The sequence below is a fragment of the Pseudorca crassidens genome, chromosome 14 (genome assembly GCF_039906515.1).
Source record: "Pseudorca crassidens isolate mPseCra1 chromosome 14, mPseCra1.hap1, whole genome shotgun sequence".
Classification (NCBI taxonomy): domain Eukaryota; kingdom Metazoa; phylum Chordata; class Mammalia; order Artiodactyla; family Delphinidae; genus Pseudorca; species Pseudorca crassidens.
The window spans coordinates 13,762,506-13,775,712 of record NC_090309.1 but is presented as its reverse complement, the minus strand read 5'-3'; the positions used below and the strand labels follow the sequence as shown (position 1 = coordinate 13,775,712).

The window sequence follows — 13,207 nt, the reverse complement described above, 5'->3', positions numbered from 1 at the left end:
TAGAGACTGAGAAGTCCAAGATCAAGGTGCTGGCCAATTCATTGCCTGTTGAAGGCAGACACCCTCCTTCCTGGCTTGCAGATGGCCACCTTCTCGCTGTGTCCTCATGTGGTGGAGAGCGAGCTAGCAAGCGAGCTAAGCCCTGGTGTTTGTTCCTTGTCTTTACAAGAGCACCAGGCCTCCCGGATTAGGGCCCCACCCTTAGGACTTCATTTAACCTTTAGCACTTTCTCCCAGACTCTGTCTCCAGATACAGTCACACTGGTTGCTGGGGCTTCCATGTAGGAATTTGGGAGGGACACAGACGTTCGGTCTGTAACACATGGTCTTCCCTTTATGCCTGTCTGTGTCCTGATTTCCTCCTTTTATAAGGATACCAGTCCTGTTGGATTAGGGCTCTCCTTAATGACCTCATTTTAACTTTATAAAGTATTGAGAGTTAGGACTTCAACACAGGAATTGTGAAAGGATGCAGTTCAACCCATAAAAGTATTTTTCTCTGCTTAAGATAAGGAAACTGAGGTTCACAGACCTTGAGTAATTTTGGCCAAGATCACACATCTAGTAAGATAGAACCAGGATTCAAACCCGGGTAGATTGGCCCCAGAGCCTGTTCTTTGAACTATCTGGCCGTTCTCCTATCCCCAGTCTCCACCTTGGCACGGCAGTTGTTGGGATGTGCCACGGATTATTGAATAATCCTATGCTGGACATAATGGGTTTTCTTTTTTTTTTTTTTCCTGTTAGTGCTGCACTGAACATGCTTTTACAAGGATCACTGCACACCTCTGAAAATATTGCTATTGTATAATACCTAGAAATCAATTTACTCACAGAAGTCATTGTTAAATTTATGTATTTCCCCAAAATACCCTCAAAAAATGTGCTTGTTTACCCTCCCAGCGATAATGAGTGAGAGTGGCAAGTTTTAGAAAAGAGCAATGGAAAAGCTACTTCCTGTCATAGGCTACAGATGAATTGGAATTGGGTACTTATTTGAGGAGTCTCAGAGTGAAACAAAGGCCATTGTTTCTGTTAAGTTAGGTGGGGTGAAAACATACCAAGTGATGTATCCTGGTCAATTCATGACGTGCTTTCTTGTTTTTCAGAATTTTGATTCTGACATTAGCAGTGTGGGAATAGATGGCTGCTGGCAGGCAGACAGCCAAAGGCTTCTCAATGAGGTGATGGTGGAGCACTTCTTTCGACAAGGAATGCTGGATGTAGCTGAGGAGCTCTGCCAGGTAACAGTGTGCCACCTGTGAGAGCAGGAAATGGAAACAAGGGAAGTCCTTGCAGTTTTTAAGTCTTCTCAGCCATAGGCAGGTTTTTACATTTTAATCATCTGGGCTGACTTCAGTTTACTAGGAAGTTTTGTTTTTTTTTTTAAAGTTGGTGAAAATTATAGTCCTAGAACTTGTTATTCAAATTATTTCCTTATTCCTGCCCCAGAATGTTGGTCCCAGGTCATCAATCAAGGGTCAGAAGTGATGCTACTTTTTCAAACATCTCCTCTTTTTTTTTGTTTGTTTGTTTGTTTGTTTGGAATAAGGCCAGGGCATTTTATTTATTTTTTTAATTAATTTTTTTATTGGAGTATAGTTGATTTACAGTGTTGTGATAGTTTCTGCTGCACAGCAAAGTGAACTGGCCATACATACACATATTCACACTTTCTTCTCGACTCCGTTCCCATATAGGTCCTTACAGAGCACTGAATAGAGTTCCCTGTGCTGTACAGTAGGTTCTTATTAGTTATCTTCTATATACAGTAGTATGTATAAAACATCTCTTTTAAGAGGGAAGGTTAGTATAGCAGAGGAGAAAAGGACAAAGAGGTTTATATTTGCTTTTCTCATCTAGCCCAGCTTAAAGAACTTTATCAAATGAATTTCAAGCTAAAATTTACTTCAAGTGAACAGCATTTGTCTTTTATTCCATTAGACATGAAGTTAGGGGTCTCAGAACAGTTTCCCAATACCACATAGTCATAATATTAGCAGCTGCCCTGTATGGAGTATTTACCACCCTCCAAGCCCTGCCTTATTCCTCACTGCAACCCTGTGAGGAAGAAATGGTTGAGGAAGAAATGACTGCTCCCATTCTACAGAGGTGGAATCTGAGGTCTGGAGAAGTAACCAGCCCAAGGCCATACAGGTTCTTAGTGGAGGAACTTGGATTCAGTTCCAATTCGTGTGTCTTCAGACTCTGTTCTGTGGCTTACATTCTGTACTGTTGTATTTTCCATTTAGAAAAATGAAGGACCGTAAGGATTAAATAATTTAAAGCCAGTCTGTAAACCAGACCTCTAATGTAAGCCTTTTCTGTTAAACAATTCAGATAAGCAATAACTCAAGTCTTTCTCTGTATGTTATGGGATTTTGTGTACGTGTCCATATAAATTTCCTAAAATAAATTGTGTCATTTAGGATTAAGTTTTGTTTACAAGTAACAGAGACCCAAAATACCAATGCCTTAAACAAGAATGAAGTTTATTTCTCTCACACAGAAATCGGAGGTAGTAAGCCATCCACTGCATATGTGGTAGCCGTGTGCCGTGAAGCTCTTAGGGACCTCGGCTGCTTGTAGCTCTGCTGTTTCTAAGGTGTCCCTTGTCCACGTGGTCCAGGATAGCCCAAACCCCAGCTAGACATTTTGTATTACAGGAAGGGGCAAAGAGTATATACTTATGTTTCACTGGCTAGAACTTACATCTTGCAAAGCCATGTCCAGCTTTATTCCGTATGGTTATGTGCCCAGCTAAAATTTGGGGTTTTACTATTATAGAAAAGGAGGAAGAATGATGCTGGGGCTCAGTCATCAGTCTCTGCCAGAGAAATGCATGGTAAAAAGAAATTATCTTTAGTGATTTGCCTCACATTTTATAATGTAGAATATGCTTGTACCATATCTCTTTATTCTGATTACTGCTAATGAAAGTTCTTTCAATTTTTTCAGGAATCTGGTCTTTCTGTAGACCCGAGCCAGAAAGAACCATTTGTGGAGTTAAACCGAATATTAGAAGCGTTAAAAGTCCGAGTTCTGAGACCTGCTCTGGAGTGAGTTACTGAGTTTGTTTTCTTTTAAGTACTTTGAGAGAACTCTGTAAGAAAATGGAATCAGAAAACACGTTAGAGATTTTGAGATTATATATATATCTCACCTGGGGTAGACTTCAGAGGCATCAAGGGAGAATTATTTTATTTCTTTTAGCGAAGTGAGTTTGGGGGATATGCAATATGAGAAAATGGTTAGGGCTTATTTCACTTATCAGTTGGTCTGAATTCCCATGAGAGAAGAGGGTTTCCTCTAGCTAGGCTATACCTCCGCTTTAGACTAGCTTTATAACTGAAGGACTGTTGTTCAAATGGTCTGAGTTTGATATTTGAACTTCCATAATGTTCTGGGTTCACTGCTTGCATTCTAAAAAAAAAAAAAAAGCAGTTTAATTGGTTATTGGAACCAAGTGGTATACGTAAAGAGAACAAATATTGTTATGGAGTTTTACTCTAATTGCCGTCATAAAATAATTCACTGTGAACTGGTCATTGATGTGAATTATATGAAATTACTGGGTTAGCTCTGATAAATATTATCCTAGTACAGAGTCAGCGGAGTTTTTCATAAAGGGCCAGGTAGTAAATATTTTAGGCTTTGCAGGCCACATAAGGTCTCTGTTACATATTTTTCTTTATTTTATTTTACAACCCTTTAACAATGTAAAAAAACCGTCTTGACCATCTGGCATACAAAACAGGCAGCAAGTCCTGTTTGGCCGGTGGCCATAGTTTGCTGACCCCTGTCCTAGAATTTTTTAATGTGAGAATTATCAGGTTATTTGTTTTAAAAAGAAAGAAAGGGAAGGAGGAAGGAAGGAAAGTTATAAAATAAAAGGAAGAAACTGGGTGATAGAAGCAGTGATATTATTTTGAGGTCATAGCCTTAGAATCCTGGGATTTTAAAACTGGAAGTATTTGATATCGTTGTTATCAGGAAAAAAAATAGTTGGGAAGATCCTTCATGAGTTTTAAAAAATACACTTCCTTTTCCTTCTACTAACCCATTTAATTTTTCATAGGTTAGTTTTCTGTTTCTCATCATTTCTCAGTTCTTAGAAAATTTTGCAGAGTTCTAAAACCAGCCTAGGTGAACAGGCAGAGATAGAGTCCTGTGTAAATTTATAAATATCTAATTTCTGTATAAATTGTAACTATGAGGTGACTCATTTATTTTATTTTCGTTCCTGCATGTGGATTTTCTCTATTTGCGGCGAGCAGGGGCTACTCTTCGTTGTGGTGCAGTGGCTTCTCATTGCGGAGCGTGGGCTTCAGTAGCTGCAGCACACGAGCTCAGTAGTTGCAGCCCTAGAGTGCGGGCCCTAGAGCGCATGGGCTTTAGTAGCTGTGGCCCGCGGGCTCTAGGCCACACAGACTTCAGTAGTTATGGCATGCGGGCTCAGAAGTTGTGGCTCGCAGGCTCTAGAGCGCAGGCTCAGTAGTTGTGGCGCATGGGCTTAGTTGCTCTGCGGCATGTGGGATCTTCCCGGACCAGGGATCGAACCCGTGTCCCCTGTGTTGGCAGGCGGATTCTTAACCACTGCGCCACCTCATTTATTTTAATTCTTTAAAGATGTAAACGTCACTTAAGCAGCACCACTGTGTACTATGCATATTACCTTTATAGTTTGATTTTTTTTAGATTTTATTGTGACATCCCTGTGAGATTAAATTTAATCAAGTACCTCTAATAACACCTCTTAAACAAAATATGGCAGCCATTCTTCTGTCTACTTTTTATATTCCACCTAAATGATTAAACAATTATAAAGGAGAGTGAGGGAGCCTAAATATAAAAATGTAATGGGTTTCACAGTTGTCTTATAGTGATTTAGAAATAACATATGAGTTGTTATTTGAGGAAATAGTCATTTATCCATTAATTTCTCAGGTTCATCATCAAACTTTTATTGAGTGCTTATGTACCAGAGACGTGCTGAGTATTTGGACTGCCTTAGCCCTCAAAATTCTCAAGGCTTGTTCCTTTTGGAATGAAGAAAATTCATAAGACCCTTTTAACTTTGGGCTTTTTCTGTAAGATCTAAGTTTCTGACTGGTAACTATGGCATATATATCAATGATTTCTGTAAATGTTTTCTGTTATTTGTAGCCTCAAGCAGTGCCTCTCGGGCAAAGGGAGGACTCATTCCATCCACTTGGCACTAACAGTGGAAACTACTGTACAGCAGTCCCTTGGTATCCATGGGGGATTGGTTCTAGGGACCCCTGTGGATACCAAGATTCATGGATGCTCAAGTCCCTTATGTAAACCGGCCTGGTAGCCTTGCCTCTCCGTATCCACGGCTGCGGAACCTGCAGAGGCCCTCCATACCTGCAGTTTCCGCAACTGTGGATTCGGAGGGCCAACTGTACAGTAGCAATTTTCTCCTTTCGCTTTTCTGGGAATATTGCCATGTTAAATATCTGCATATGGGGATGTAGTCATAGTTATAGTTGTCTCTTTAGGAGTGCTTATTATATGCCTAGCATTGTTCTAAGCATTTTATTTGTATTATTTTATTCAATCCTCATAATAACCCTGTGAAGTAAGTACTGGGTTTACAGAGGGGGAATTGAGCCTGGAAGTTGCTCCATGAAAAAAAGGATATGGAGTCAAAAGGTCAGTCGAGGAAGGCTTCACATGGTATTCCCTAATATTCTCCTGTAAGAGAGTCACTTTAGAAGTAAGGGAGAAAGAGAAAAACAAATAGCGTATTAATATTGCTTACATGTGGAATCTAGAAAAACGATACAGATGAACTTAGTTGCAAAGCAGAAATAGAGACACAGATGTAGAGAACAAGCATATGGACACCAAGGGGGGAAGGGGGAGGTGGGATGAATCGGGAGATTGGGATGGACGTGTATACGCTATTGATACTATGTGTAAAATAGATAACTAATGAGAACCTGCTGTACAGCACAGGGAACTCTACTCAGTGCTCTGTGGTGACCTAAATGGGAAGGAAATCCAAAAAAGAGGGGATACATTTATACATAGAGCTGGTTCACTTTGCTGTACAGTAGATACTAACACAACATTGTAAAGCAACTATATTCCAGTAAAAGTTAATTAAGAGAAATGAGAGATTCACTTTAGCATATTAGAGGGGCCATCAGCAGTCCTACGGTAAAGAAACTCATTTAACTTTGTAAAACCCAGTGTTTCCCATGCGTATTTAACCAGACTCCCTGTCTCCTAACACCTATTAAAACTCACAAAATTGGTGATCTGTAGAACATAAGTTTGGAAAATCTTAGTTTAACAGAAATCTCCATTACAGAAACTCAGACTTCTCCAATTCTTGCCTATTGGTGGATGCAAAGCAAATACTCATTCAACATATTTTATGGGCAAGGTATGGACAATTCACTGTACTCAACTTGTACCAAAAATTTAAAAATGTGGGACATGAGTTTCAGGGATTTTGGTTCAGATACACAGTGGAAAATCTTTCATATTTCATGTGTGGCATCTTCTTTTGTACCTGCTGAGGGGTACAGAAACCACCGTGGAACCACCCGAGAGAGAAGGCAAAAGGTGAAAGCCTGCAGCAGTTCTCGAGGTAGCCTAGGCAGTTGAGGCAGCGGCCAACCAAAAAGATTAATGTGGATAGAGGTCATGGAAGGCCTAGATGAGAGGGAAGTCTGGTGAGCATTACCTGTTAATCGCAACTAATAAAAGACGGTGGAAAAGAAGTGAGTAAGGAATGGTGACATGGCAGAGAGAAGCGGCAGAAGAACAGCTAATTATATATACAGATCTAGTCAGGACCCTGCCTACTCTTTTGTTCCTGCCCCTGTATTTCTGAGTTTGTGTACAGATTTTTCTCCTCATCCAGATCACTTTATCTGTTTTTTGAGTTCCTCTTGGCATCTAGCATAGTGCTTATTTCTTAGCAGGCACTCAATAAAAGATGGAATAATTTGAAGGAGAACTTTGAACAAACATGACCTCCTCCTTCATGTGGCAGATAGAAGCAAAGCCAAAAATAACTGGTGTCAACAAAAGAATAACAGTAACTTACTCTGAGGAGATGGAGAAAATTAGAAAAATAGAAACTGTCTGTAACTCTGTGCCAGTTACTGACGTTTTGAAAGTGCTGTCTCGAGGGGAAGCTGCTTGGTTGCCTTCCTAAAGGTGTTTCAAAGAGTAATCCTGCCTTGGTGGATTGGCCGCAGTCTAGAATCTGACTCTCAACCTTGCAGACTTGGGAACCTGTTTTTTTTCAATACCCAGAGCAGGCCCAGGGGCCTCATAGCACTTGTTTAGAGGAATTTGCAGTTCTATTTGCAAAGTCTCAGTAGAATGCCATTAAGAGAACAGAAACTAACTGAATGATTATAAGAAAGAGATGTTATAGAATTTTTCACAGAAGAAGAGAGAAAAACTATTTCATTAGTCTAGATCACTGCAGAGTTTTCAATTAGACAGGCCATGAACAGTATCAGGCAAGCTGTTGAAGTATGAGAGGAATCCCATCTCTAAGCCTAGCGATTAGGTGAGGCTAGAAATAAAAACCACAGAGGAATGTGAGGTGAGCTTGCCATTGTGGTTTCTTGGTGCTGTGTGTGAACGGTGGGTCTGAGGAGAAGAAAATGGTTGCTGGACTTAGAGAAATTGTGGTATCAGTGCATAAAACACAATTTATAAGCAGAGAAGTGTTTTAGAAAGTGAAAATGAAGGAAGCAAGCCAAGGTGCCTGGTCATAGAGCCTTGGCCGCCACTGGCAAAGAGGGTGACCGGGATTACGCTGTTTCTGGTGTCTGTTTTCTCGTTGTTAGTTTTGTCTTCCTGTAGGCAGGCAGTCTTGCTGATTCAGGCATTTTTAATAGCTACATAGAACCACAGAATGAAGACTCTGATAGATGTACTTTTGGAGAAGAGGAATCAAGGTTTGAACAAGTTGGGTTTCCCTCCCCCAGTCTGAGGGGGTTCTGTTTTGTCTTGTTTCTTTTTTTGTTTTGTTGTGTCCCAGGGGTTGTTAATTCTGAAAGGGCAGAAGAGCTGAGTTGAGGGGTATTGTTTTAATTCACGGGGACCATGCACTAAGTCTGGTGGAGAGAGCGACTATTAAAAAGAAGCTAATTGAAAATGGAAAGAGGTGCCCAGTGGCAAGAACACAGAAGAGAAAAAAGCACAATGGAATATAAAGGCCAAAGGGGAAAAAATATCTGGGGTGAGGACATCATTTTCTGTTGTCTGTTCTCTGTTTGTTGCTGGCAAAAGTCTGTATGAGGTTCCAAGACAGTAGGTACTCCTCAGGAAGAAGAAGAGACATGGCCATCTCTTACCTGGATCCCTCCTCACCAGGGACCTGGGCATTACTGGAGATGAGTGGGCAAGCTACGACTATAGAGAGGTTAAGAATCTTCTTTTACAAAAAGGGAAAATTGAAAGAAACTGTCACTGAGATTAAGTGTTTAAAAGAATAAGGAGTTGAACTAGGCCAGGAGGGGGAACTAAAGGGACTCTAGAATTTGTTCTTATAAAATGCTGAACGGTTATTAATTTAAGCTTATCAAAAACTTGGTTTTGTGGTGGGAAACTAGCAGTAAATAAGGCAAAGTCATATTTAAGTACTTTATTAAAAAATCACGGGCTTCCCTGGTGGCGCAGTGGTTGAGGGTCCACCTGCCGATGCGGGGGACGCGGGTTCGTGCCCCGGTCCGGGAAGATCCCACATGCCGCGGAGCGGCTGGGCCCGTGAGCCATGGCCGCTGAGCCTGCGCGTCCGGAGCCTGTGCTCCGCAACAGGAGAGGCCACAGCAGTGAGAGGCCCGCGTACCACCAAAAAAAAAAAAAATCCCTAATCTATAGAACTGTGCTGTCCAATGCAGTGGCCACTTGTCAGAGGTAGCTATTGGGTATGGCCGCCAAGCCCTGTGTTACTAAGAACCTCATGTAAAGTTGAAGGTATGAGTCAAACGTGAAACACGGTAGTTCGTGTGGTTTCTTAAACAGCATGGAAGGAGGACAGAGATCCACAGCAACTCTGAGATGAGTAAAACGTTAGTAGTTCCAGCGATGGACTCAACTCATACCTGAATTGCCATTTGAAAATATCCCAGAAATCCAATGCTAGCTATCCTAAAGCAAAGTGATAGGGTTCTTCACTTTTCTGGCTGAATTCCAGTTTCTGGATTTTTTAAGCACTTGATTCGGTCACCAGTAACATTCAGCCAGTCCACACCTGTGGAGTAAACGCATGTCACTCATTTCCCTGAGCTTCAGCCTGTACCCCCAAGAAGATAGCCCCAAGGTAGACTAGAAGAAGAAGGTATTTGTAAGCCTTTTTAAAACGCTGTGAAAGGTTGTAGTGGAGTGTGCCGTAGGAACTGGAGAGAGGCATTTTTATTCACTATTATCAGAAACAGATCCCAGCCCAGGCTGGCAGAATGGTGAGAGGAGAGATAAACAGACCAGTGCTGTCAGTTAGGTTTCTGGGAAAGAACAGCTAGCTCTGAAGGTAGAATCTTGTTTTAATTATTTTTGGATTAATATGGAAATTCTAAACATGGAGCTAACAATGGGCCAAGTTTTTCGGAGGCCTGACGCTGAAGATAATTAATGCTTCATGTTTCTGTGGGATAATTGCGTCGATACGGGTCGCTTCTGACTTAATCACCTAAGTAAGTAGGATTGTTTTGGGGTCTTTTAATGGAAGAGGCCCAGAAGTTCTCTCTACTAGTCACTGCAGTGGCAGTGAGCAGAGAGAATTGTGACATGGTGACCTTATTGGGTGTCATTGTTCTGGTCTCCGGTGTTTCTCTAAACAAGGAATGGTTCCAAAGCTGGCGTTGCTCTTGTGGCACACATTGGAGATGTGGGAGCAGAATTTATTTTAGAAACCACAGTAAAGCTAATAATTTACCTGAATGTTTACATGTAGCTTGCTGGTTGTAGTATAGTGATCGTTCGTTTTTTAAAAATTAAAAATCAAAAGTTTTCTGCTAGGAACGCCATTAGCCAGAACACAGCACCCCGTTCACTTATTAACTGTTCTTTGTCTTTCCGTCACATGTCTTCTAGTGCTTTGTAGACGAGTGGATGCAGTTTTTGGTGCCGATTGTAGTTTTGCGCTTTTGCAGTCCCGTGTGCTTTGTTGGTTTTGGATTTGTTGTTATCAGGTTAATTAAGGTCTGTTCTACCCCTTATTCCTGCTCAGTGAATCACACAGTCCAATATTCAGTGTGAACTTCTAGCGAAGACAACTTCAAAAAATTTTGAAGGGGATTAACTGGTACATGCTGATTCCCACAGAGTTGGTTCTATAAAAATCAAAGCAGCAGTGAGTATTACATGGAAATGCCCAAGTAACTCTTTTAAATGTAATTTTCTTACTAGTGACTTTGGAGAACGTTAAGCCTGTCCCCTCAGTAAACTCATGTTAAGTAGCTTATTATTGTCTGTGCCAGTCTCCCGGCTCAGTGCTTCTACGAGCGCCCTCATTTAATGCCCATAACCCTCTGAGCTGCCCCCGCTTTACAGTAAGGAAACAGGCTTGAGAGCATTAAGTGACAGACTGCCCCGATTCACCCCACAGAGCCAGGATTTAAAGGGCCATGCATGTTTGGCTCTATTAACCTGTGCCCTGTATCACTGTACCCCATGCAGAGTAGAAGGGGCACCGAGCTGAGCAAGGCAGAGCCCCTGCTTTAAGAGGCCAGAAACTGTCCTACCAAGTAGATTGTGTGTGAAGAGCTGGGAGAGGTTCAAATAAAGAACCTCTCGAGTTCTGTGGATGGAGAGATGAGTAGGGAACTTGTAGAAAATATGGTCATTGAGCCTGGGCCTTGAATTTTTCAATTCCGTTCTCAGCTACTCAATTTGTTTGATTGTACTATTGTAAAAATGTAACTAGCACCTGCACTGGGAGATAGGACCATGGCTTCTAATTTCATAGAAGGAACAAGTCCTCTACCTGGACCAGCTTTCATTCACCTGGACACATCACTGTTGATGGTGCTGCATATCGCTACATCAGGTTGTCTGAATCTGTTTGCATGTTTTTCTTGGCCTGCACCTCTCTCTGCCTCCATTCTGTTCTGAAGAGGCCTCTTATTTCCCTCCTTTAATTCTTTATACCACATGGCAGATGCCTCTAATTTACCCTGTTGGCCATCCACCGTGTTCTTCACCTTCCCTGTGCTGCCTGTCGGCATCCACCTCTTGGTTTTCCAGCCTTCCCTCTTAGAAACAAGAGTGGCGGGGCAGAGATCTCGGTGATGACAGGCCCCGTTCCCAAGCTTCTTTCTCCATTGTATCACTCTGGGCTGTCTTTGCCTTTATAAAGTAACCTCCTGCCTCTGAGAGCCTTATGTTTTTCCTCTCCTATTTCTTTTCTCTGTTGAACCGATGGACAGTTCTCTCTGCACGATTCCAGTGTGCCCAAATTTCATTTACCACAGTTTAGTTAAATAACACCAGTTCCCCAACAACAGAGTTCAGATTTCAGTCACCATGAAGTATTGTGAGTAATTGCATAAAATGAAAACTTCTCTGCCAGCTCTTCAGTCCACAGATACATAATAACACATGTGCATCGTGATCATGACTGGTCACCTCACTGCTTTTTCAGTCTGTTGGTGATTGGTCACAGTGCAATTCATTTCACCCTCAGACAGCAAAGGTGTGGTTGTATTGCTTCCTTGCCTCTGCTGATAAGCCCACATGACACATTACAGAAATGGATCATTGAAAGAGGGACTTGGTCCACAAAGATGAATTGCTAGAAGTGAAACTGAATGCCTTGAGGAAGATTTGAAAATGATGACAGCAAAGTGAAGCTAGGACAAGGCCTGGGCCTCCATGAAGCTATGGTACACTGCATATTGAAAAGTCCTATGAATGTCAAAACCAAGGTTAAAGTCGCTTCAACACCTTTTAATTTAAATCGCACTGGGAACAGAAAGCTGCTTGTGATTTAAATGATGGCGCATTTACTTCTACTTTGTTTGTAAAAACAAATGAAACAAACCAAAACACCTCCCATCAGTTTGGCTAACTTTCAGGCCAAAGTGCTTAAGTTATTAGTTGCCTCATTGAAAGAAAACAGTTTAAAAAGGAGATTGAGGAAGGACTTTACTGTCAATAAAGGATGGTTTCAGCATTTCAGAAATCATCGTGAATCGACTAACGTTAAACTGTCTAGGGAGGCTGCTAGCGTGGATAAGAAAGCTGCTGTGAAATTCGTACCCAGATTCCAAAGATTAGGTAAGGCAGGTGTTAACGATGGTTGTCCAGAGAGACAACCCCATCAAGAACTTACACAACTAGAGATGTGGGACCATGAAGTGATCATGAAGGATATCAAAATAGATGAACTCTCTCGTTAGGAGGCAACACAGAGTGTTAAACCTATACTCACCTGGCTGGTTAACTGTGGCCCAGGAATTAGGGTCAAGAAAATACAAACATGGGGGCCCGGGTACAATCCTGGGGATGAGGGAGAGGCCGCATCAGCAAGCGTTTCACCCTAACGCTTAAATGTGCTTTTACGTGTCTGCGGGGCTAAAAATGGGGTAGAACAGCCTTAGCTTAGAAAATGACATTTTGCCAGAGAGGGAGGAATTTAGAAATGTTTATTCTAATCCCTGGCCTTGTGAGATTTAAGCTCAATATACTATTCAGAAGTTAAATGAAGATAATACAGTGTTTCAGAATAGAATGACAAGAAACATGACCCTTGAGAAACACGGGAAAACTTGTATTCTATGAATTTAGGTTTTGCATTCTCCCTACACTCTCTGCAGCTCTTTTTTGTAATCGGTATCTACTTTTCTAAGAATATTGTAGGGGGACAGCAATTAGCAATGCTAGTTTTTCCTGATTATTTTGTAGCCCTGTCTATAGCAAAATTTGAAAGTGTGTCAAAATAAATTCAAGGTGTAAATTAGGAATTACATTGTCTAAATGCCTCTCCAAGTTTAAAAATGAGGTATATATATCTATAGCTTGAAAAGCTTGAATTTCTAATTCATAGCCTGAATTACTTTTAACAAAAGTAATTTGCAATCACCATTAGCTCTTTGATGAAAAAAGAAAGTTAAGAAATTTTGTTTAGTTTTACATTAGCTAAAAAAAGTTAAGTATAAAAATAAGTAATATATGTTCATTATAGAAAACTCTCCTTTTTTTTTTGCGGTAC

The 13,207-nt window shown here is 41.2% G+C and overlaps 1 protein-coding gene across 4 annotated transcripts in view; it reads left to right on the top strand.

Moving 5' to 3' along the window:
- Positions 1 to 13,207, top strand: part of RMND5A (required for meiotic nuclear division 5 homolog A) — a 77,038-nt gene that overhangs the window by 33,265 nt on the left and 30,566 nt on the right. For all 4 annotated transcript variants that reach the window (XM_067704447.1, XM_067704444.1, XM_067704445.1 and 1 more), the window contains exons 3-4: positions 1,110 to 1,244; positions 2,959 to 3,059. In XM_067704447.1, the coding sequence (XP_067560548.1) occupies positions 1,110 to 1,244; positions 2,959 to 3,059 (236 nt within the window). The remainder of the gene's footprint in view (positions 1 to 1,109; positions 1,245 to 2,958; positions 3,060 to 13,207) is intronic.